Genomic DNA, 25,771 nt, shown 5'->3' with positions numbered 1-25,771 from the left:
TCCTGTTGTTAAATGTTAAAAAGACATTAACTTCTGTAATTCAAATGCCTATCTTAAGTGTCGGGAATGTAGTAAACACTCAGCATTGGTGTTGTTCTTTTGAGAACCTTCATATGACTGCTCATACAACCTCACTACTTTAGAGTCCTAGCATGACTGCAGAGAGCAAGACATGTAGGTCCAAAGGAAGAACGCTTGTAGCTTTCAGCTTTCCTCTGACATCTCTGGCACTTGCTCCTATATGATGCCCCCAAATCTCCTTTATCTTAACTCTGAACTTGCGTTGACTTGTGCTTGTTTGTCTTATTCCATCTCCATCTTAAAGCCGGTGGTCATATCTAGCACAGGCTTGCTTTCTGTCACACCTTGGCATTTTCTCTGGAGTTGAGTGGGATACACAGTAGGATTCCCTATATAATATACAACCATTACCATATAGTCTATAAGGTTTTGTGACAATTAAGAATTAGATTGTGGATGAACAGATTAAGATTCACGAGACTGGGGCTGGAGAGATTGCTCAGAGGTTAAGAGCATTGCCTGCTCTTTCAAAGCTTCTGAGTAGCAACCACATGGTGGCTCACAGCCATCTATAATGAGATCTGGTGCCCTTTTCTGGCCTGCAAAGATACATGCAAGCAGAATACTGTACACATAATAAATAAGTAAATTTTAAAAAGAGAGAGAGAGATACAGGGGACTAGGATAATATAGGTTAATTTTATTCAGGGAGAAGTCACTTGCACAAGAAACCAATAACCCCAAGTTCCAGCTCCGAGGATCAAGCTCAGCTGCTCTCTGTGACCTGACAGGAACCAAGCAAGCCTGTGCCCTCTCTCAGCCCTTTATTTCCACATGCCTTCTATGTACCTGTGACCACGCCCAAATGGGTGTGGTCAGTGGTACAGGTATGTAGCCATCTCTCTCTACATAATGTTTTAGAATCATCATTTCTTCAGATAACTGAATATCAAATTAGTAAAATAGTTTAATATTATTTTCACACAATGAAATAGTATTTGGTGATGAAAATGAATTATGAAGATGACCTTTGAAAACATGATGCTATATGAAAAATTGTAAAGGACTATATACTGTATGGTTTTGTTTTTCTGAATAGAACAGACTTCTATCAGAAAGATTAGTCATTGACAAGGGCTAAGAACATTTGGAAAGTCTGAGGAGTCATGTATTAGTCAGCTTTTCAATAATACAACTAAATTCCTGAGTCAGGCTACTTTATATAAATGATGAAAAAGGTATTTTGGCTCATTGTTCTGGAAATAAACAGCATGGCCCAGACTCTGACAAAATACTACCCAACCAGGATCACGTCATGAGGAGGTATGTGTGTAATCACAGGAGCATCACCCAGTGACATCCAGTAAGACCAAAGGCCTTGTACACTGCTGGTAGTTAGATTAGGTTTCCAGCCTTTTGCCACCATTCAATAAAGAATTTGGGGATAAAAATCTTACATTTATTTGAGGAAACATATGTATTAAAACTGCAGTTAGATGCCAGGTAGCAAATGTTAAGAGTCTGTCGAAGGTAATAAAAAGGTTCTAAAGTTAATCATGGTAATATATGCACAAGTGTGAATTTACCCAAAACCATTGTACTTTAAGTGGGTAGAGAAGGTCTTTCTGTGAAGAGTCCTTCATTATGAGAAATGAACAGTTGGCCTAGTCTCCTCAGAGCACAGGTCCTCGGAGCCATGTAGCTATCTACATGGCTGTGCCAAGGACTTGTGACAGTCACTCCCTAGGCTACACCAAGGGCAGAGAAAGGAATCTGTTCAGTAGGGCTACTCAGTAAATACCACCTTCCAGCCACTGACATTTTATAAGCACTATCTAACTTCTACAAGACTGGTAGTACCTCATTCTGTATTCTGAGGCTTCATCAGCTCTGCTCCAGACAAAACCCATACTCTTCTCTATGATATTGTATGTCCTTCTCCTTCCCCAGTCCAGCCCCATTCCAGAAGGCAGCAGGAAACTTTAAACAAATGAAATCTATGAATATGTAATAGAATTACCATATAATCTCACATCTCTAATATCTAATATATATCTCTAATACATATATATTAGAGAACTGAACAGTGTTCAGAGCAACATCATTCTCAGCAGTCCATTAGCAGGTGAATGGAGAACAGTGGTCTGGCAACACAATGAAAGGTCTGCCTCCAGAGGGAAAGAAGTCTGATACAAGCTACAAGATGAGTGAACCTGAAAATACTATGCCATGCGAATACACCAGTCACAAAGAACACATACTATGTGAGTCCACTTATACCTGAGGTTTCTAGAGTAGTTGAACTCAGAAACCAGAAGTAGGGTGTTAGCCACAGAGACCCTGGAGAACAGAGTGAGCTTAGTGTTTCAGAGATGCAGTTTCAGTTAGTGAGGGTGGGATGCTCTAGAATGTATAGCACTGATAACTGTCCTGGTTACTTCCCTGTTGCTGTAAGAAAATATGCCCTGACATGGGCAGTTTAAGAGAGAAAGACTTAGTCATGGCTTGCAGTTCCAGGGAAAGCAGGAGGTGCCCTGGACACATTACATCTGCACTCAGAAAGCTGAGAGGGAACAGGAAACACAGCTGAGTTATATAGCTTAGGGAGTCTGCCCTGCTCCCAGGCATACACTTCAGCCAGTGAGGCTCCACTTCCTTCCCAAAAGAGCTACAAGCTTGGGACCAAGAAGTTAAACAGATGAGCCTATGGGGACAATGCCACATTTGCCACACAGCTGTGTGGAACTCTTAGTCTCCTAGAACTGTATACACATATATGTAGTTATACACATACATATCTTACCACATACAGACACACCCAAAAAGTAGTATTAGGTTTATTTCAAATTCTAAGGGTAAAAAAAAAAAAAATGCTTTTAAGTGGATTCAGCAGGAAAACTTAAAAAGAAAGTCTTGTCTTTGAAGGAAACAAGACCTGAGGCATGCAGAGTGAGTCCTACCTAGGGACCTAATTTGATTGATTACCATAAAAATCTTACCTGCAGGGAATCTATACTCTGCAGTGTCCTGGGAACACAGTGAAGGAGGTAAGGGTTTCCCGTTCCTTATTTTCCAATAGCTGAGAATTTTTTTTAACTATTACTGAAAAAAGTGGGCATATAAACAAGACAATAATATAATAAGCCATGCTATCCATCCAGCACCTTTGACAGCTACACGAACAGGGCCACACTTTTTTTTAACCTGTGTATCTGCCCACAGATCTTCCTGTATCATTTTGAGGAAGGTTTTATCATTCCATTGGAAATTATTTGTAGTATATATCTGGAAATAATATCCTTATTAAAGCATAACTTCAAGAGTATCACCTTATTAATAAATCTAATAATATGCAGATGTTTACCTTTTTCATAGTACCACAAATATAATTTTTCAAATCATGTATTTGAATTAGTATTAAAATAGAGGTCCATATGATAATGTCTTTCAAATGTTTGTAAGAGTGAAAGGACAAACCAGAGTCATCCTAGAGAAAAAGGGCCAAAAACAGTACTATGTGAGAACCTGACCCCATGACCTGTGCAGATGGCTTACACCATCCACCTGGAAAAGCTGACAGGCTGGAAGGTGAGATGCCTACATACGACCCCGACAGTCGGGGAGGGGAGACAAATGGCCCTGAGCCCAGGGCAGCCAACCCGATAAGCTGAAAAACAACTTTTATGGGCACAAATGGTACAAGAGTTAAACCCCTGGAAAGTCCCCAATCCCCTTGGACTCTGCAGCCAATCAGCTTCAAACCCATAACCCTAACCCTATGCTGTGATCTTGGCCTTTGTAAACCCCTCGCTTATGAGGTGGAGACCAACTCCTGCAGTTGCTGCACCAGTCTTCAGTATGAGGTCCCTGCCTAGGCTTGAGTTCAATAAAGAAACTTTGTGCTTGCATTTGGGAGTTGGCTCCTTGGTGGTCTCTCTGGAGGTGGTGTGGACTGGGCATAGCAAGAGAAATCCATTTACATATTTTTCTCTCCTTTTCTTTATAATTAGTTTAATCAAGTAGTCAGCTTTAGTGTCTGGATTTTGCTGACTTGGTTTTTTGCTTTTTTTTTTTTTTTCCTGTTGTTGTTGTTTCTCGGTTACATAAAAATTGGTGGCCGATCTTAATTAACCAACCTGGGTCTGAGTCCTGACCAGACAGTAGATTCACTTGGGGAGATTTCACCATCCTGATGATGAGTGAGAAACAGCTTGTCACTTCCTGAATAAATTATCCATAGAACTGCTTGTGACCAACAGGTATACTCCAGAAAAGATTGAAACAGGTGTTTAAACAAAATCTTGTGTGTAAATGTTCAGAGCATTGTATTTACAATGGTAAAAGATGGAAACAACACAGGTGTCCGTGCATAATCTCAGAGTCATCAACAGCTGATGCATCCTACCACAAGGTAAATGAATGTGACACATGGATGATTCCATTCATATGAAGTATCCAGAAGAGGGGAATCCATGGAAACAGAAAGCAGGTTATTGGTTATGTGTGGTTGTAAAAATCTGATGTGTAAACAGTACCCCAGATCAAATTAATCCTAGCATCTTGTGTGACCCAGGCATCAGAGCAGTCTGAAGTCCTTGCTGCATGGGATAGAGGGCTTGGAATCACTGGTGGAGGCAGAATAGATGAGGATTTCTGGGTTTTTTCCCTGTTTTCAGTGCTAGGGGTAGAAGCAAGGACATTAAAAATACTAGGTAAGGACTTGCCACTGAGACACGCCTCCAACCACAGGAGGGCTTCTTCTGAGCCTTCCTAGGTCATGGTAGTGCTGTGCTGTGTTTAAACCCATGCCACTCTGTCAGCTTCTAGAGGATCCCCATCTTTGTTCAGCAGCTATCAGACTACTGGAAATCTGATGTCCAACATATTCACCTTCTTATCCATTTTTTAAATGTAATCTTGGAAAGCCTGAGATAAAAATGATCAGTTATCATGACATGATTGCCTTTTAGTATGATAAGACTTTTAAGTTCTCTTGATGAATCCTCACAAAAGCTTTTCTGCCTTTAGAATTTTCAACAATTGGATACTATTTCTGTGAGTGTGTGCACATGATAAGTCTAGACATGTATAATAACCCCATAAGTGAGGTGGGAACTTCCTCAGAAGTGTGAAGAAAAGCAGAGTCAGTGAATGTGATCTTCTCCCTCACAGTGCTCCCCATATCCAAGGGCTCTGAACATGGCATGTGAACAAAGGGTTCGGAAGACATGTTCTTGGGATGGCTGTGGAGATGAAAAAGAGGATGGAGGCATCATCTCCAAATCCTCTATTTTGTGACTGCCAGCTCATTCAAAGTGGGCCATGAAGTCTCCACACATGAATTCTCTCCCTGCAACAACAAAAGTTAAGGGTAGTCATTTTTATTGATTGTCAGTCATCTCCTCAACCTTGTCACTTTGACTTTTCTCAAGGGGAGTGTATGCAGCTACTGTCAAACCTGACAGCTTCATTTAGCCTTTAGTGATTGGTGAGCTAGAGACAGGGCTCATGTCTACAAGGCTACTGGGTATCCTGATTCTTCAAGTCCTTGACACCCCCAATTTGAACTAGGAGCATTGGTATGTGACATGATAGGTGTACTCTTTCCAAGATGAAGTTCCTTGAACATTGACAGATTCCATAAAACATTCCTTTTGCATACAGTGAAAAGCATATATTATGGTTCTACTTTTATTTTTCCTAGAGGAGCAATTATTTATCTTATTTCGAATCAACAACCTGCAGACACTGCTTCCTACTGCATCCCCATATTCCCGTCCTCAGTGCTGATTGGTGATCCACAGAAAAATGTAAATGGTATAAATGTCACTTCCCCAGTTTGCATACTATACTGTAGTTCTGTAAGTGTAGACAACAAGGAAAATAGAAACAAAGCAAGGCGCATAAAGGCCCTCAATACTGCAGGTGCCGATTTCTCGTTCATTTGTGTATGTTTTTCAGAAACAAAAGCCAAAAGGAATATGGTGAATTGAAAAATAATATAGTGTGTAGTTTGCCAATTTTTTAATAATTAGTTTTAAAAGTTATCAGATCTGAACAATTTAAGAGAAATACATTGTATGGCATAAATTCAAGCCAGCCACTGAGTCTTATATTACCTAATAACAGTGGGTTTTTGTTTTTTAATAAGGCAAGTTTTGTTCTAAGATTCTGTTATTTTTGACTGAGTGTATCTAAAACAAGTCTTAGAAACCCCATGTGTGTTTTATACTCCCAGAACATCTCAACTCTGACCAAGCATGTCTCAAGTGTCCAATGACCCTGTGTGACATAGGACAACACAGTCCAGATGACACTGGAGCAATAACTGAAAAATCATTTAATATGGTTTACATCTTTACTGAGATTTACTGTTGCTATAGTTTTCTTGTCCCACCAGGTCCTGCCACCCTTTAGCCCTGCCACCCTTCAGCCACAAGTAAACACACAGACACTATATTAATTATAAACCTTTTGGCCGAAGGCTAGGGCTTCTTACTGGCTAGCTCTCTCTCTCTTAATTATTAACCCATAATCTATGTTATCTTACCAGAGAACGACTGAAGTGTCCTATCCTCGCAGTCTCTACATGGCATCCTTTTCTGCCTACCTTTCCCAGAATTCTCCTCGTCTCCTAGTCCCACCTATCATCCTGCCTCTACTGGCTATTCAACAAACAGTGCTTTATTCATCAACCCATAAGAGAAACATATATACAGAAGGACATCCCCCATCAATTCACCATGCCATAAAATATACCCAAACAGGAAGTGTATTCCTATTTGTAGGGTAGTCTGTATGCAGCAGTATTTTCAGGATACCATACAAAAACCCCACAACCATTCAGTCATTCCTCATTCTCTATCCATCCCCAACCAAACAATCTGTATCCCATCTAAACAGATTGCATGTTCTAGTTATTTCAGATTTCATCTGATGTGTGACTTCTGTGTATGGCTTCTTTCACTTAACATAGTATCGTCTAGGTCATCTATATTGTAGCTTATGTCCAAACTTCATTCCGTTTATGACTGAGGAATAGACCATATAGGAATGCCACCTTTGCCACCATTTGTTCATCTTATCACTAACATGCATTTGGATTTTTCCTGCTTCTTTGTGGTTGTGAATTGTGCTGCTGTGAACATCCTTGGACACCTTTCTGTGTGGACATATGTGTCTATTTCCTTGAGCTATAATTTCACAAAATCATCCTTACACTGTTTCATAGTTACTTTTACATTTCTTTCTTTGGGCTGTATCTGTAGCTTGCATCCCTTGAATGTGTGATTGTTTATGGCAGCTGCATTGCTGATCTCCCCATTGCATTAAAGGATTTGTTTCTAGTCCCTGAGCATTATAATCAATTGCACAGGTGGCCTGACTCTGTCCAGGACGCTTCCTGGGGACTAAAGATGTAAAGAGCTGCATCTACCACTTTCTTCTTGTAACTCTGGTGAACACTGTTTAGCCTTAGCATAACTTAGGAGTTCTGTCAGTAACAACAACAACAACAAAAATCCTGGATATTAAAAGCACTCGAAATAGGGTCCCAAAGCTAAGTGTTAGCAACATGTCACTAGAGTGGAGAAACTGAGCAAAGCAAAGGCTTTAACATCTCCACAGATTACCCTGGAATAGGGACTTGTCACATTGGCAGATATTATTGTTAGATCCAGGGTTATATCCAGGGTCATGGTTTTCTTCCACTTGCTGCTGAGAGCAGTGGATAGCCTACCCTATGTGAACCAAAACATACCAGAAATTGGCCCAAAGGACAGCTGAGTATACAGCAGATTGTATTTGATACTGACAGGTCCAAACAAAAACCCCTAAGGACAGCTTTTGTCACTGAACTCATATGCAAAGACTGGGAGTAGTCTTTGTGATTCAGAGATTCTTTAGTTCATGAGTGTCACATGTGTACCTACATCTGTGAGAAATGGTCAGAGGAACAGCTTGGGCACCCAGTCCACCTTCTGGGTCTACGTCAGATCTTGGATAAGGTCTGGTCTTGGAACTCTTTCATGCATTCATCAGAGAGAGTGTGAGAGTGTGACACCACTGGGAACAGGTTGTGGCCCCTTTGCTATGGGAGCTAGCTGTCTGTGGAACTGGCAAAAAGGGGGTGTGTATGTCAGTTAGTTTTAGCTTATACAGAAGAAAGGTTAGTGCGGCTAATTCTTTCAGAGAATTCAGTCCTTCAGTGGTTAGCTTTTGGGGCAGTGGTGAGGCCGCATCTCACTGCAGACAACATGGGCTGGAAAAAGGCTATTCACCTCATAGCAGCCAGGAAGCAACGAAAGAGGGAAAAAGAAGAGGTCACATATCCCCTTCATGGCCACGCTCTAAGGAACCTGTCTTTTTCTAGTCCCCACTCCCTAAAGATTCCAAAACATCCCAGCAGTGCCCGGTATTGATGATCAAGTCTTTGTTATGTGGGCCTTTGAGGACATTAAGGTTCCAACTATAACAAAGTGTTTGCTCACCACCTAGGTGCCAGTTCAAACCCAGACCATCCTTTACTTCTAGATTTGAGAAGAGCTGGTTCAGGGCCTGGAGCTGGATTGAAATAAGATGAGTAAATTATAGAACCACTGCAGTTGCATGCGCCAAAACCTGATATGGCTGGAGTATCTATGAGGATGGTACCAACAGTGACAAACAGTGCCAAAGACCCACTGACAGGGTTGCTTCAGGGACTCAGGCACCTTACACAGCACTGTAGGGAGTAGGCCAAAAGTGTGTAGGAGAAGGCTCCCTCCACAGATACCATCAGTGCCAGCATGAAGTCAGCACACTGGGATTCTTGGTGCATTTGAGGTTAAATTGTGCCCATTCCCTAGTATCCTTGAGGCCATTCTTTCCACCCAGAGGAAGCTGGTGTGTTATTTTGCTGCGACTGTTTTCCATGATGGAAAACAACTTAAGGAAGCAGAAGGAGAGGCAGCAGGACTGGATGCTGCCTGATCACATGCATTGTCTTCTACATTCAGAAGTGAGGCAAGGATAAAACCAGCAACATACTTCTTCCAGCAAGACCCAACCTCTTAGGTTCCAAAACTTTCTCAAATAGAGCCACTAACTGGGCATCAAGTGCTCAAATACTTGAGCCTGTGGGGGAGATTTCTCATTCAAATCACCATACCTAGGTCAGGAGGAAAAAAGAAAGTGAAAGAAGAGGAAAAGGACACAGGAATGGTAAAAGTCTTTTTTGCTATTTTGTATTTAGCTTTGTTGAGATAGCTTCACACTGAAGCTCAAGGCTGACCTAGAAATCCATGTATAGCCCAAATTAACCTCAAAACTGGGACCCTTCTGCCTCTGCCTCTTAAATGCTAGGATTACAAACCTGAGTTACCACACCAAGCAGTCCTAGAATCATTGTTTAGCTGGGGCTGGGACACCAGCTACTGAGATACAGTGTTTGCTGTGTAGTGATAGAACGAATGCTCATTGTTAAGACAAAACAAAGTTTCTACTTCAAAGAGAACAAGTAGTTTACCCTATATCCACATGAGTGATCATTGCCCAGGAATGTGAGTTCACATTGTCCCAAATACCATGTTTTATAGTAAAGAGCAAAGAAAAGTCAAAGCAGTTTGCAAATATTGTTGGTCAGAACATAAGATAAGCAGGTTGCAAGAGAGTGGGGAAATCTCTGCTGTATGTTTCAGATGTTGATAGCATTCTTAGCCTTTGGATTTGTGGCTGCTTGTTATCTCTTAATACCTCCCAAAAGGTTTCAAATGATAGTCACAAGGATGTTAGGTCAGACAAATATAGCAGTGTACAGATACTAATGAGACTAAAAATAGCCCAGGGAAATTTTGTCTGGATATCTTTTTTTTATTTGTTTGTTTTTTCTTCCATTTCTTTAAGGGATTTTCTCATTTCCTCTTTGAGGGTCTCTATCGTCTTCATAAAGTTGTTTTTAAGGTCCTTATCTTCTGCTTCATCTACATTGGGATGTTTAGGTCTTGCTGGTGTAGAGTCTCTAGATTCTGGTGGCGTCACACTGGTCTTTCTGTTGTTGACTGTGTTCTTGTACTGTCATCTTCCCACCCCTTCTTCCAGTCAGTGCAGGTGGGGTCTCTTCCTCTCCTCTGGTCTCCCAGTGGGTGTAGGTGAGCCAAGACTTTGATGTCAGCAACTCTGGATGGTCTGGCCTCTCCTTGTGTTCTCCTCACCCTCAAGCAGAGAGCATAGGAGTTACCAAAGACTGAGATGTGGCCAGAATCTGGATGGTACGGCCTGCCGGGGCAGGTTTACTACACACCAAGCAGACCCAGGAAGCTCCAGGGATGGAATGGGGGGTGGGGGAGTTGGGCCTGGGCAGAACCCACACTTACCTCAAGCTGGGGGGGAAGGGGGGTGGGGCGGGCAAGACTGCGATGTGGGCAGACTCTGTTGCACAGACTTTTAAATCCATAACATTCACCTGATTAACTGATGTTTTCTATGTAGATTAAAGGATTCAAATTTAGAAATAAGCTTCAAGTCAAAGTAGTAAGTTTTAACTCCATGAAGTTTGTTAAATGTACCTTTTAGACATTTGATCTCTTTACCTGTAGAGATAATGGCAGTGGCATTGGTGATGATGGTGATTGGCTTAGTCACTGTTCTATTTCTATAAAGAGACACCATGACCAGGGATTTCTTATGAAAGGAGGCACTTAACTGGGAACTTGCTTACAGTTTCAGGGGCTTAGTCCATTATTATCATAGCAGGGAGCATGGTTGCATGCATGGGACTGGAACAGTCACTGAGAGCTATATCCTGGTCCACAAGCCAAGAGAGACAGAGACAAAGACAGACTAGACCTGGCATGAGTTTTTTAAATTTGAAAGCCCACTCTCAGTGACAGACTTCTTCTGACAAAGACTGCCTCTACTCCAGCAAGGCCATAAATGCCAATCCTTGTAATCCTTTCAAATAGTTCTACTTCCTGATGGCTATGCATTCAAATATATGAGCCTGTGGGGCCATTCATATTCAAACCACCACAGTGAAGATAATGGTAGTGGTGGTATGACAGAATGGTGGTGGTGATGATGTGGGAATAGTGGTGAAGGTGATATCTGCTGCCCATGCCTTGTAAGGATCAGATGAGCCAATAAGGTGTATAACATTATGGAAACTTTAAGACTGTGAACAGTGTCAGTTGCTACTATAATTATTGAATGGGGAAGTATGAAATCATAGTTGATGTGCATCTTAGGATTTTCCGGAAGCAAATAGAATTGAAGAAAAGTCCTATTCATGGCCCTTTTTAAAATCAGTAATGACAAAAGCATGTCTAGGGTTGAGATTAATTCCCTTGCATCTACCCTTTAGCAGATGAAGGTACACACATGTAAAGGGACAGCCCATGCCTCCAGAGAACAGTTATTCCAAATTGCTTTCTGTGGTCCCTCTGAGTCTGTGGCTGGAAACAGCCTCCTGAGTAGCACAGAGGACAAGGACGGGGTGCCACTGCCAGAGTGATACAGTTTTGAGTTCCACGGTACCTTTCTGAGCCAAGATAGATATGTCCCACAGACCTAGGATGCCAGCAAAAGTCACCCTAAGACAACAGCATCACACAGACATTCAGGACCAAGCAAGATAAACTATTAAGGAAAATTTTGTAAAGTGTGAGAAATTAAAGAAAGTGAGAGAAAGGCCTAAGATTTTTTTCAATTATTTCTATTTTATTATATGTGTATGAGTGTTTTGCCTGTATGTATGTATGTGTACCACACACATGCCTGGCACCCATGGAGACCAGAAGAAGGTATTAGATCTCCTGAAAATGAAGTTGACTATGAGCTGCCATGTGAATTCCTGGAATCAAATCAGGGTCCTCTTAAAAGCAGCCAGTGCTCTTAACCACCGAGCCTTGCAGATGTCTTGCGTGCTATGTTCTCTTTGTTCTCACATTTGTGTGACTGGCTTGTGGTTGTTATGGTGGAGAACTGACTTAGCACAGCTGTCCACATGTAACTACAACTGTTCCTAACTCCCTCATGTTTAACTCTTGATCCTTAGAGCCATTTGGGTTCTCTCCTGAAATGGAGACTTTTAGAAACTGTATTTACTTAAACAATTTAGCCTCTTTTAATTAGTTGCTTTAGAAGCAAAAGAGCAACAGTGTCTAGCATATGTTCCACAGAGGGTATCATGGATCCTAGCCAGCCAGCCCACCAACATTAGCCTTACTTCTCAGAGCCTGTCTCTCTCTCTCTTATTAGGTCCACTTAGCTAGCTTGTGACCGGCTACAAGTTTCTTTGTTTCTCATGTCCAGTGTTCCTGCCCTTCAAGTTTTACCTTGAACATTTTTTTAACCCTAATGTGTATACTCACTGTAATATAGGAGCAACTTGTAGTTTTCCTCCTCTCCCTTACTGTCTATCATGAACTAACTCCTGCCTCAGTAGGGCAGAGGGATGTGAGCCAGGACCACTTGCCCAGGCAAGGTAGGCCAGGGTCCTGTCATCAGCCTGAGCTGCTCTGGGCAAGTAAAAGCAGAAAGGCTCTGTGTCCCCAGCCATTACAGAGCATTAGTGAAGTGCAGCCACTATGGGTTTGTGACTCAAGGCCTGGTTCATTCCCTCTGCAGGTTGGTTTTCATTTCATCCACCAAAGGTAGTGCCCTCTTGTTCATGTCTCAGGAGTGGTGGCTCACACTGTGCTCACTGACGTGGGTGGAAGGGAGATGCTCAGATGCTGAGGTTGACACTTCTGCTAGGGGCCCCAGGAGGCTTTCAGGAACTGATGTGTCTCTTACTTGATGTTTTATTCAGTGTTCTATTGCCGTGAAGAGATACTATGACCTCGGCAACACTTAATTTAACTGGGGCTTGTCTACCATTCAGAAGTTTAGTCCATTATCAGCATGGTGCAAACATGGCGTCACACAGGAGCTAGGACTGGAGAAGAGCTGAGGGGTGCCCGAGAGCTGACCCATGTAAGCAAAAGCCCTGGGCTCATCAGAGAGATACTGGCACGTCAAGCTCTGCTTTTGCCTTCTCTCCCTGCCCCATCCAGAATAACTTTCCACAGCAAACTAAGGGCCACATGGTTCTTGCTTCCCTTGAAAAGGACATGTGAGCATTGTGACCAGCAGCCTGTCTTCACAAACTAGACCCCTTCACAATAGTAGCCTGGAGTCTTCCTTAGCCCCTTCCCTATGGGTGATACACAGGACATCAAACTGTCTTTGGGACCTATACATGACCACTTTGCATGAAAGATGGCCAAGGCAGAAAAGAGAGTAAGGGGGCATTGACAGATGAGGACTGTAAGTGTGGGCATCCAGGAGGAGGGGGCAGAAGGTTCCTGAATGTGAGAACCAGGCATCTGGCGGCGGGCATAAGAAGCAGCCGTTTACTTGGGGATAGTGCAGTTTGATATTTTCACAAGTCTGGTACAGATACACTTGCCCTAGTTCCTATCCAAGAGTCTTCTTTCACCAGACATTTCAGAAAAGGTAAGAATCCTACACATGGGGGCTGGAGATTAGGAGCACTACCTGTTCTTCCAGAGGTCCTGAGTTCAATTCCCAGCAACCACATGGTGGCTCACTACCATCTGTAATGAGATCTGGTGCCCTCTTCTGGCCTGCAGGGATACATGCAGGGAGAACACTGTATTCATAATAAATAAATCTTAAAAAAAAAAAAAAAAAAAGAATCTTACACATGAACTGGAATACTGGAATGTCTCCTTGACCCTGTGACCTGTGGCTCCTGGGGGAGCCTTCAGGAAGTAGCACTGTGGGGATGGATGCCTGTGTTAACAGAGGTTGTCTCTGCCTGTTCTGCCCCTTGCCTGTGTTGCTGCTGATGTTCTGGTTCCCTCTACTTCCCTGGCCAGTTTTCTTTGCTTTCAGCACAGCTGCTGTCTCTTTACCACTGAGCATCAGTGAGATCCCCTGTAGGAGTCGGGGCCCCTCTGAAGCTCTGCCAGGCAGTCTGGATTATACTGATATTTTTCTCCCAGGGACTGTCATAGTGTGTTCTACAGCCTGACTGCTAGAGGGGAGATATTTGGGATCCCAGTTAGTCAAAAGTGACCCTAAATTGTGATGTCATTCTTGCCAGTGCTAAAGCCCTGGAAAGTGAGTACTGCTAACCACATGCCTTAAAGTCCTTGGATGTCTCTCACAACTCCCTGTGGGCCTGTGAGCAAAGGGTCACAATGTAGCCATTGCAAACCTGTGGGCCCTGAGGACAAGAGAAACTGTTCTAGATGGCCAACTGGAGAACAGCTGTGAAAACTGCCCACTGAGACTTCCTGTTCGTTTATTTCCATTGGTTCCAAGCCTTTCTAGCATGTGCCTCATTGACGTCAGCTCACAAGGGCACAGAAAGGGTAGCTGCTGCCAGCTGTAGCATCCTGTTAGGAACACTTTGAGAGAGAATGTACCAGAGAAACTTCCAGAAAGCACTCGGTGTACAAAATGATTGAGCACAACCAGAAAAGAGGATACTCATTGTGAATCATAGGCAACTTTTTCATCAAATTTCCCCAGGTGGCTTTTGGAAGGGGCCAGGAAATGAGTGTATTTCATAGGTATAAAGAATTGAAAAAAAGACTCCTACCCAGAGTTCTCCAGCACTGTGAGGCTTTAACCTCAACTTGGGTTCTGCTGCGTTCAGAACTAAGGAAACCATGACTCTCAGTAATGACCTCTCAATTCTGGAAACTCACAGAGTCCAAAAGGATCACATAAAGCAATGCAGACAACAGAACTGTCCAGTGTCTAGCCAGGGAAGGAGCTGGGCAGTTGTCAACTGGAAAAGATAACAGACTGAAAGCTACTGAAGCAGAGGCAGGCCAGAGCATCTGCAGTGATCTGAGCTACGCAGGGCTGGCCTTTGTCCTGAGCAGCTTCTATGATCCTGTCTTCTCATTTACCTTAATAATGGTGGTTCTGAAGGAGTAAATAGTAAGAGGCACCCTGGTGCCCCAGAGTTTGTCAGAGATACTCCCCAGAGCAGGGAACAGAGACATACATTTGGTCAGGAGTTTGCTCATTCTGTCCTGTAACCTAGTAGGGGTAGTAGGCATTTGCACAGCCTTGCTGCTATGTATCAGGGCAGGGCCTGTTGCTGAGGTGCTAGTGACCTGAAGTGGTAAGTTCAGGGACTGAAGTGTACCAAGCGTGGGTCTCACCCTTAGTGCAGGAGCATGACCTCCAATGGAACATTGTCTCTGGCAGCTTTCCCAGACTCTGTTGTCACTATGCCTGGCAAAGTACCAAGTTTTACTATGACGTGATGTTTGGGTCTCAGGTTTTGCTCCGTTCCAAGAAGAGCAGGATGCCTGAGTTGGGTCTGCTGATCAGATGCTTTCATTTCACAGAGCCTGTTATGTAATGCTCCAGGAGACTCCTAGGAACTCCAGCTGGGCATGTTGTGTCCACTGTCCTTGCCTTACCAGTGCCAGCAGAGGTGGGAGAATATGCTAGAAGAACAAATGCCTGTTTCCTGGTTTTTAACCACCCCCACCTAGACCATCAGCTAGAAACATGCACAAGCCCCAGCTCTGGAGAGCAGTGCTCAGACTCTAGTGTCTTAGAACACCATAAACTGCACAATCTCTTCTCCACCTCATTGCCGTGTGTGGCCTTGTCTTCTGAAAGGACTTGGTGGGGAAGTATTTTTGTTTTAAAGAGTATGCATTCAGGCCTAGAGAGATGGCTCAGTGGTTAAGAACACTGGCTGCTCTTCCAGAGGTCCCAGGTTCAATTCCCAGCACCTACATGGCAGCTCACAACAGTCTGTGATCTGGCAACCTTGCACAGACATACATGCAGGCAAAAATGTTAATGCACATAAAAATAAATTGATAAAAAAAAAAAAGCTGGGCATTGGTGGCGCATGCCTTTAATCCCAGCACTTGAGAGGCAGAGGCAGGTTGATGTCTGTGAGTTTGAAGCCAGCCTGGTCTACTAGAGCTAGTTCCAGGACAGCCTCCAAAGCCACAGAGAAACCCTGTCTCGAAAAACCAAAAAAAAAAAAAAAAAAAGGAGTATGCATTCAATAATAAAAGTAAGAACAAGTACTTGGCCTGAATCTCCTTAGATTACACACCCTGTCATTTATCACTCAGGGATGTCCATCAGAAGAAAAGAGCAGAGGATGGCCTGGCCTTTCCCTCATCCCATGACTTCCCTAATAAGCAACTCGAGTGTGACTGCCTGGAGAAGCTCACCCCCAGGTTAGGGATACAGGCCTTGTTAGGAGCCTCTGCACCCACACTTGCATCTATTCAAAACAAATTCATTCCTGTAGCGAGAACCAAAAGTTTGTTGAAATGGGAAGCCTCTGCAGCCCCTGACTTAGAGGCCACAGTTCTTTGAGGTCCCTTCACATAGTTTCATTTCCCCTACTAGAATGCAAAGAATGGCCCTCACATTGGTGGGCTTACTTCTGTAACTGAACATCAGACATGCAAGCAAACAATGAGATGGCCCAGAAAGCTGGTGACAGCAGGTAAGAGTTATAACCATATCATTCCTTGTATAAACTGGGACACTTGAGAGAAAGATGACTGACTGTATCACCAATTCTGCAGGGACAGCCAGTGTAAACAGGATGCATGGATATGCTAATAAGAGCACACATGCTTGCATCTGCTTTCTCTGTCCCTAAGAGCAAGGATAACAACATTAATTACAAGCTGTGATGTAGGATGTAAAAAGGAGGGTATATTTGCTATTTATTCTTTTCTCATTGCTGATAATTGTACCTGAAAATTGTCAGGCAGTGAGCTCCATACCCAACCCTGTTCATTACTCTTGTCAGGAGCAGTTACACAGGGGAACAAGTTTGGTTTCACCACCTCTGTCCTCATTAAGAATGACCCAGTGTCTCTAACTCAGGGCTTAAAGACACAATAGACAGCTACAACAAGGCTGCAGTGGTGTCACAGACAATAGCTAAGTGGATTGCACAGTTGGAAAAGCTGGCTGGCATAAACCAAAGGCCCTGATGCTGTGCTTGCCCTCTACAGTGCAGGCCACTGAGAGTAGTAAGCTATCACTTGCCCTCTGAGAAGAGGCCACAAGCTAGAATTCCATAAGAGATTCATTAATTGATAGCTGAAAGGTGTTTTGTTATATTTATTGGCTTTTAAATCCCCTGTTAAGTGTAGCCATGTCGAGAAAGTGAGAGATCTTTAAATGTGCTTCTGAAACTGAGTGTGTGGAAGCACAGGATAAATTCAGTGTGTCTTCCTAGAAAAGCATTTTTAGATTAAAATAAATAAAATATATATTTAGAGCAATATATGCCATGTGTTTAAGGATCTATAGGGCATTTCAGAGAAATATTCTCAGTAGCCCCTTCAAGTCTAGTCTCAAATCCCCAAGAAGAGGATTGTGTATCAGCTAATCCATGACAGGGTCCAGTGTGAAAGGCTCTGCTCTGTGAACCTTCCACCTCTGATGAGTTCTATGCTGTTTTGGTTGTATACCAAAAATGATTTCAGATTTTTATTTTAAAATTGTTTGACATCATTGTCTTTGGTGTTGTGTTTGTTTGGTACTTTGTTTTGTTTCATCTCTGAATCAGGTCTTGCTATAGAGCACAGGCTGGCTTCACAGTCACAGACCTCCTACCTTGAGCTGATGCTGGATTTGTAAGCATGTATTGTACACGAAGCCTCAGTCTCTTTCTTATTAGTCAAATAAATTATGCCTTCCATGAGCATGGCTTGTCTCACATTTCATTACAGTCTTTCTTAGATGCTGAGCACAGTTACTCACACTTGTAATTCCAGCATTCGAGAGGCTGAAGCAGGATTCCCAGCAGTTTGAGGCCAGCCATGGCCTACAACATAACAGGTTGTAGTTTAGTCTAGGCTGTAATAGGAAACATAGCCATAGAGGACCCATTCTAAATTCCTAAGTTTAGACAAAAAGATAATTTTGTTATTTTGGCTTTCTAAGATGCTCTCACTATATATGGTGTTGGCCAGCTTGAAAACATTGTATATCCCAGCCTGGAAAACTGGTGTTCTCCTTCTTCTGCTTTCTGGGTGCAGAAATTACAGGTATGCATCACTATACCCAGCCTAGATTTAAGTTTCCTAGTTTCCTCCTAAAGATCACTCATATTTCTTTCTGGTTTTTTAAATATTATTTGTGTGTGTGTGTGTGTGTGTGTGTGTGTGTGTGTGTGTGTGTGTGTGTCAGTTTGTCTGTCTGTCTGTCTGTCTGTGTGTCAGACTCATGCTACAAGCGTGCATTTTAAAGATCAGAGGGCAAGATGCAAGATCTGTTCTTCCCTTCCATCCTGTAAGTCCAGAGGAATGAACTCAGGTTGCCACGCTTGGAGCTGCCTTTACACACAGAGCCATCTCATCAACACCACACATTTCTTATTAAGGTTATATCTTAGTGTGGTTTTGGTTACTGTAACAGTTGGTACAATACTGGCTTTTATAATATGACCACTGTAGCTCACCATAATACTGACTTTGATATGTGAAATGGAAGGACGTATTCATCAGACAAGGACATACCTTTCAAAAATGAAAATTAACGCAAAATAAATTATTGTTTCTTAAATGAAATACTTAGAGCAGCTCCTGGCACATAGTAAGTGTCCATTAGATGCCACTGTCACTTTCCTCAGGATAGATAGTAATGGTATTATCACAATGCTTTGGAGACACATTTGCCATTTGCCCAGGAAATGCCCTGCCTGGATGGCTTTACTAACCTCAAGGAAATGAGCAGCAGCATTCTACCCTGAGCTCTACCCGAAAAGCTAGAAGTCCTCATCTCCCCTCTAACTTCCAGTGTCTATGCACTCCCTTCTCACCAAGTCTGCAGACTAGTTGAAAGTACAAGGGCCCTCCCTGGACAGGAAACCACAGTCCTAGAGAAGATAAGAACCAACCCAGAAGTCATTCCTCAAGTTCAACCCAAAATATCTCACATTCAAAACCACATGGCCCCAATTTAATCAATCAGTACAGACCCATAAGCTCTTACAGGTAGACATGGGCCTTTGAAACTTCTAAAGTTGGGGCCTAGGACACTAAGATGCACATCATGACTGAGATGGGTCATGCACTTAGTAGCACTTAATAAGCACTTGCCATGGGCCTCCCTGTATTTGGACTCTGGAAGCAGCTAGAATGGTTGCTAAGTTCCCACACACACACCTGTCATCTAACTTGACTCTGCTACTCCACCCTCCCAACCCCCAACCTTTGAATCTAGCTTTTCTGCCCTTGAGCCTGAGATACATTGGAGGGTGACTACACATCACCACCGAAGAAGAGTTAGGAGTAAAGACTTCAAAGACTAAGATCTGTTCTATTTTCTTGGATTCTGCTTCTTCATCTCCCGCAGGTTCTTTGTCTGTGTTTCATTTCCCCCACCTACTTACGGTTGGATAATCTATATTTTTCGATGGACTCTAATGCCAACTCCCAAACTTTATAGAAAAAAAGTGTGATCCATTTTAATGGCCAATTTATCCACAGTAATTGTCTGTCCTGGCTGTGGAAGTCAGTTGTGGATTCTGGGGGGGCTGTAAATTGAGGCTGCTAATTGTACTTCCTTCCCTTAACCTGTAGCCCATTGGTAGCATGCTGTGTCATCAGTGCTGCAGCCTTAAGCCCACTAGCCTCCTGCATGTGCTAATTTGTACAGGCCTGAAAAATGCAAAAAGAATAGTTAAAGGGCTCATCTCTGTAGCATTAGTTGAGATAGCTGTTTGGAATTCCCTCCCTGTGTGAATGCTGTGTTCCCCTTTCCTCTTCTGTAACTGTTCTGGGTTAATCCCTATAACCATGGATTATGGCATAAAACGCTCTGCTCAGCCAACTTTAAACTGGTTCTGTTCAACAGTCATTGGATGTTCTCGTTTCAGGAAGTGATCATCCTATCACTTTTTCACCAGTTTGCCTTCATTGAGTCTGTATTTCTACACTTAATTAGTCACAGCAGATCTAGGTTTCACAGTAACCAGAGTGGAATCTTATGGCCACAGGCTGCAAAACACCACCATTTTCAGTTACCAAACAACAGTCATTTATCACTAATGATGGGATACATACATCCTGAGAAATATGTCATTAGACCATTTTTCACTGTGGGATCATCACAGAGTGTGTGCATAAACTAATATGGCTGCAGTGTCACTAGGCAATATGATCTTATAGGGCCACCATCACATAGGACGTGTGTCTTTGATCAGAACATCATTATGTGGTAGGTGGTGATACTTACTGGACGCCTGCCCTTAGCGATGGGTACGTGAGCAACACAGTTCAGTAATTCCATCCCCTCCTGCCTCCTCCTTTCCATTAGTCACTGAAACAGGCTCATTTGGAGTCAGTGTGGGGCATGCGAACATTATATGAGTGTCGCTATCTTTGCCATGCTCTCTGCAGAAGAGAGCCCCATCTCCAGAGGAGACCAGGGAAGCCCAAAGTGTGGGCAAGGTCTGCTAGGATGGACATCAAGAGATCCTCTCTTGAAAGAGAATACTAGGCAGGAAGGCACAGAAGTCAGAGACTCACAGCCTGATTGCAGTGTGTGAAATATTCACAGACAGAGACAGTGAGCCCCCGGGGGAGGACTATATTTAGTCAAGATTCTAGACAGGCGGATCTCATTCATCTTTGTGCTTACCTCACACTATTTACATTATAAGCCACACCACAAGCCATAAAGTTGCACATCTGAATGAATTTATTTAAGAGTTGGGGTGTGGCTTAAGGGTAGAGCTCTTATCTAATATAATATGTATGTGGCCTTGGGTTCTATCACAGCACTGAAATTTTAAATGGACTTTAAAAACCTAACTGATACTTCGGTCAGAGTGAATTCAATCTTGGGTCACCAGAGGGAATACCAGTTGGAAAAACAAGCAAACCTCTTTTGAAATCCATTTGGAAGCTCTTTTGGAATCCCTAAGAATGCCATACCTACTCCCAGTAACTCTTCTAGAAACTTTATTAACAAAAAAAAAAAAAAATCAGACACACACACACACACACACACACACACACACACACACAAGACATGTAAGTGTTCATCCTAGTGTTAAATCAGAAGCAGTCTACATTTTGATAATGTGAAACAACTAAACACATATGACATCTTTATAATAACACATCTTTATACCACTGTTAAAGATATCCTTTCAGAGGCTGGAGAGATGGCTCAGCAGTTAAGAATGCTTCCTGCTCTTGTAGACAACCCAGAACCCCATTGGGAGGCTCACAACCACCAGTAACTCCAACTCCAGGGAGATCTGACACCTAGTTCTTGTGGACATCTGCACTCATATGCACACACACACACACACACACACACACACACACACACACACACAAATCCTTTTTGAAAAAGATATTAGTTCAGAAAGTGGTAGGTGATCATAACATGAAGTTAAATAGATTAAGCAAGTTACAATTCCAAATTTCAATATCTTGTTTTGCATATGTATACATTTTGAGATCACAGGGCTTTACCAGAGGCATCCACAATGGATCTAGAGATGACAGTACTTTCACAGCAGAAGCTGAGCAAAAAAGGGTACCTAGCAGATCAAATTGTCTGCCAACTGAGTTTCTTCTTAGTCTCAGGTTCTGCTCCTTAGAAGGACAGTGGTTTATGTGTGCCTCACAGTAGCCTGATCTATTGCGGAACAGCTCTGTTACAGAGTTGTTTGTTTGTTTGTTTTGTTGTTTCTTCAAGACAGGGTCTCACTGTGTAGACCAGGCTCTGCCTCCCAAGTGCTGTAAAGGCTTGCACCACCTTTAAGAGTTCTTACACAATTGCATCATCCTACAGAAGCCTTGAGAAGAGTGGATGGTAATCTCTGTCAATCACTCATAGGACATTTATCTGTCATCACTGCCAAGAAGGGCATCTGTCATGGAGAGTGTGGTGGCACACACCTTTAATCCCAGCACTCAGGCAGGTATACCTCTGAGTTCCAGTTCAGCCTGATCTACATAGTAAGTTCCAGGACAGCCAGAGACAGAGAGACCCTGTCTCACAAAATTGAAAAGAAAAGAAAGGTTCCTGTTAATGCTCCAAAATCAAATATAAAAGAAGCTCCCACCCAACTGACCCATTTGAGCCGTTATGTAAACATTTCAAAAAATAGTAATTTAGTTACTTTAAAAAAATATTTGTATCTTCCCTTTTCTGAAAACTATTTGATAGTGAGCCTATAGGTTTGTTTCATCTGAGAATGACCCACAATAGTCATGCTTTTGGTTTTGAAGGAGTAAGTTTATTAAATATATAGCAATAAGGAATAAAAAATAAAACAGCAAAAATACAGTGGGCATCAGATTAGATACAACATCCAACTGACTGAGGAAACTTCTACAACCAAAACAGTCAGAGTGTGTGCCGGAGAAGGTCCGGCAGAATGTTCCCTGGGTGAAACTTGTAATTAGCCATCCACCACAGGCATTTTTATGTTTGTGTCAAGGGATAAACAGTAGCAGAGTTTTACTTTTACTTTGGGAAGTTGCCTGGAAATGATATACCTTCTAGCTGTGTTCAAGGCCATGCGGTTTTTATTCTAACAAGCTGTTCTCCTGGTCTCATGGAATCTTCACTCGGGCTGATTTCTATTCTCCTTTATGTTTCTCACAGGCCTGAGTAGACAAGGGGTATTTGAGGACATGCTGACATAAACATGCTTGGGTCTGAAATGGGACAGGGGCAACGCAGCTTCTCAATGAGTTAAACTTCACCAAAGAATTCACTAATACATTTTACAAATTAATTACTATGTACTTTTTTACAATTTACTAATATATATTACAAATATTCAGGGTTGAGGAAAGGACTGTTTTTTCTCTTAAGACATGGTTCAGGAAACGAGCAGCTATTTCAGGTTGTCAAGGTAGGAACATCAAACTAGAACTTGGCTTCACTCACCAGGATTATGATATGATTCCTCAGAAATCCAGAAAACTGAATGGATAAATGAGAGAGAAAAAAAAAAATCCTACCCTGCTAATCCCAGACCTGAAGAAGGTCCCTGCCATGCTTATCCAAGGGTTCACAGTCCTGCTTCTGGGAAGGAAATATACCTTCTCAGGTCCATGTGCCTGGCATCCTCTGTGTTGATGAGAAGATAAGACCACAGACACCGAAGCAAGTTCACCACTATGATTTCATTCAAAATTAATCTAAAGCACTCATTGTTGGCAACTGGAGCACCTGCATTGGTACTTGTGTCCAAACTCTGCACCTAGATAATGCATCCATTAAGTTACCTATGTAGGTGTCTGCTCAAACACCTACATAGTACAAACCAAGGGTAAGACAAATGGGTGGGAAAATGGGGAGTTCAAGAGTCCCTCTGCAGCTGCCACCATTGGTGGAAGCAAACCACACTGACCATGTTCCTTCCTAAGGACATACTCTCTTCCCCTTAAAGCAAGAGAATTAAGGCAGGGAAAAGACCTGTGTAGTAGTGCACACCTTTAATCCCAGCACTCAGAGGCCAGAGGCAGGCGTATCTCTGAGTTTGAGGCCAGCCTGGTCTACTTACTGGTCTACAAAGCAAGTTTCAAGACAGCCAGAGCTTCACAGAGAAACCCTGTCTTATAGGCCCCACTCCAGGGAGTGCAGGAGGGGAGGAGCACGAGAGGCTTGAGAGAGTGGATTCTGACACATGACCACTCTGGGTGGCAGCCCTGGCCTTTGGGCGTGTGCTCTCATTTGTCTTTGCAAAGAGCAATTTCTCGCCCCAGATGGTCCATAGAGAGTGTCCCAGTGCTGAGATCCAGACAGACATCCTAATGCTCAGCTTTCTTCCCCGGTTCTGTTTGTTCCTTAAAGTATTGCCCAGGAAGTGCCTTTAGTGGGAAAACCATGACAACAACTCTTTGTTTTAGAAATGGGACAGCCCTGCATTGCTGTTCCAGCATCTGAGGTAGTGGGGGATTGGAATACCAACAGAGACACTTAATTAAAAAGGACACAACAGAAGAAAAGAGTCAGGAAAGACAGAGCAGAAGCACTGAACACAGACGGCCAACCCCAGCATAGACAGCACAAGGGGCTTGCTCCCTGTAAAGGAAGAAATTCCCAACGGTTAAGAGGTCCACACGTGAATGGCTCTGCCTGTAGCTGGCAGCCAGGGAACCTGGCCAATAGCCTTGCCAGCTCCAAATACCAAGACTGGCCATGGTGACATTGCAAAGAAATGGTTCTGGAATCTCACTAACTTCCCATAGTAAGGAGAGGTAGTTATTAAGGGAATTAGTAAAGGCACATGGGAATGAACTGTGTCCTGTAGCAGTTTTCAGCCTGCTATGACAAGCACCTGCATGTAGTTGTTAGAAATTAAACCAGACTGGTGGTACACATCTAAAATTCCAACCCTTAAGGATGGCCAAACCAAGGCTAGCCTGCATTGCATAGCAAGACTCTGTCCCAAACCAAATTAGCTGACAGAGTCCAACAGTTCTTAACCTGTGTCTTTTCTTTGCCTTCAGGTTCATATTGGCCAACTGTATTCAACTGACAAGCTTATCATTGAGAATCAAGAGACGCCCAGGACATAGGAGCCCAGCACTAGGAAACAGCCTCCAGCAGCAGAACCGACCACCTTCAGCATCCATTCTCTATGCTGTGGAACCTCCCAGTGCTGGCTGAACAGAGCCTCTTGCTCTTCCTGCCTTGTAGGAGCTGATAAACTGGGTCACATTTGCATTCTGTCACAGCCATAATGTGAAGAAATGGCTGTGCATCCTCAATCCAAGTGTTAGAATGAAGAGCTGGAGGTCACTAAGAATAATGCCATGTGTTATTGTGTCTCCTCTCCATCCCTCCCATCTTACAGATCACCCATGTATAGAGCTTTTGCAGACTTTGTGTCTTAGTCCTTAAAAATAAACAGAATTATCTCCCTATCCTTTTATACCAAATAAACCCATTACAATGAATGTGCATTTATTTCCTGACAAGACAGGAACAATACAAGTGGGAACCCAAAGGGAAGGTGCCACCATTGGCTGAAGATTGCCTTTGTGAAGGCAAGTCTAGGCACCAGGTCAGTCTCAGGTAATAAGGACATGAATCAAGATGAGTCCAAGGTGCAGCCCCACCATTCAAATCTACAAGCTCAGAGTCCCAAGTCCCTCCACAACCTATGTACATTGGAATCTTGGTTCTGGCAATCCCCAGGGGAAGACATGAACACTGAAGTCCAGAAAGTACCATGTGTAGTCCTGTGGCCCAGATTTGATTAACACCAGGGTCACTGGCATGCCATGTGAGTGCATATTACCTACTCTGTTTAGTACCTTAGAATCATCAGGGAATGAAATGCCCGGAGATTAAAATGTCTAAAATACCATTTTGGGGGACTAGAGAGATGACTCAGCCTTTAAGAGTACATTTTCATCTTGTAGAGGACCCAGACTCTGTTCCCAGTACTGGGACGGAGGCTGCCAACCATCTGTAACTCCAGTTCCAGAGATGTGATGGCCTCTTCGGGCTGCTGGAGTCACCAGGTATACACATGATGCATATACATACATGCAGGCAAAATATTCATAAAAAATTAAACCTTAAAATTATTTTTTCAAAAATAATGAAAACAAAATAACAATTATTTGGTGACACTCAGCCAGTCAGCAGTGGCCACTGCCTTTGAGCCTCTCCCAGGTATTAAAAATGTAATGTGTTGTAGAAATCCATTCCTTCCAAACACAAGGCACATACGACATAACTTTCTTAACTTCTGAGGAGTTTCCAAGGA

At 42.9% G+C, this 25,771-nt stretch overlaps 1 protein-coding gene across 2 annotated transcripts in view; it reads left to right on the top strand.

Moving 5' to 3' along the window:
• The window catches only part of Lyrm4 (LYR motif containing 4), a 114,796-nt gene extending 89,843 nt beyond the window's left edge, over positions 1 to 24,953 (top strand). For both annotated transcript variants that reach the window (XR_004769385.1, XM_027410365.2), the window contains one exon: positions 24,504 to 24,953. Coding sequence is in view for 1 of the 2 variants with exons in the window: in XM_027410365.2 (XP_027266166.1) it covers positions 24,504 to 24,572 (69 nt within the window). In the remaining variant the exon portion in view is untranslated. The remainder of the gene's footprint in view (positions 1 to 24,503) is intronic.
• Positions 24,954 to 25,771: the final 818 nt, after the last annotated feature.

The sequence above is a fragment of the Cricetulus griseus genome, chromosome 3 (assembly GCF_003668045.3).
Source record: "Cricetulus griseus strain 17A/GY chromosome 3, alternate assembly CriGri-PICRH-1.0, whole genome shotgun sequence".
NCBI classification, from domain to species: Eukaryota; Metazoa; Chordata; class Mammalia; order Rodentia; family Cricetidae; genus Cricetulus; species Cricetulus griseus.
This window is presented reverse-complemented; position numbering and strand designations above follow the sequence as displayed.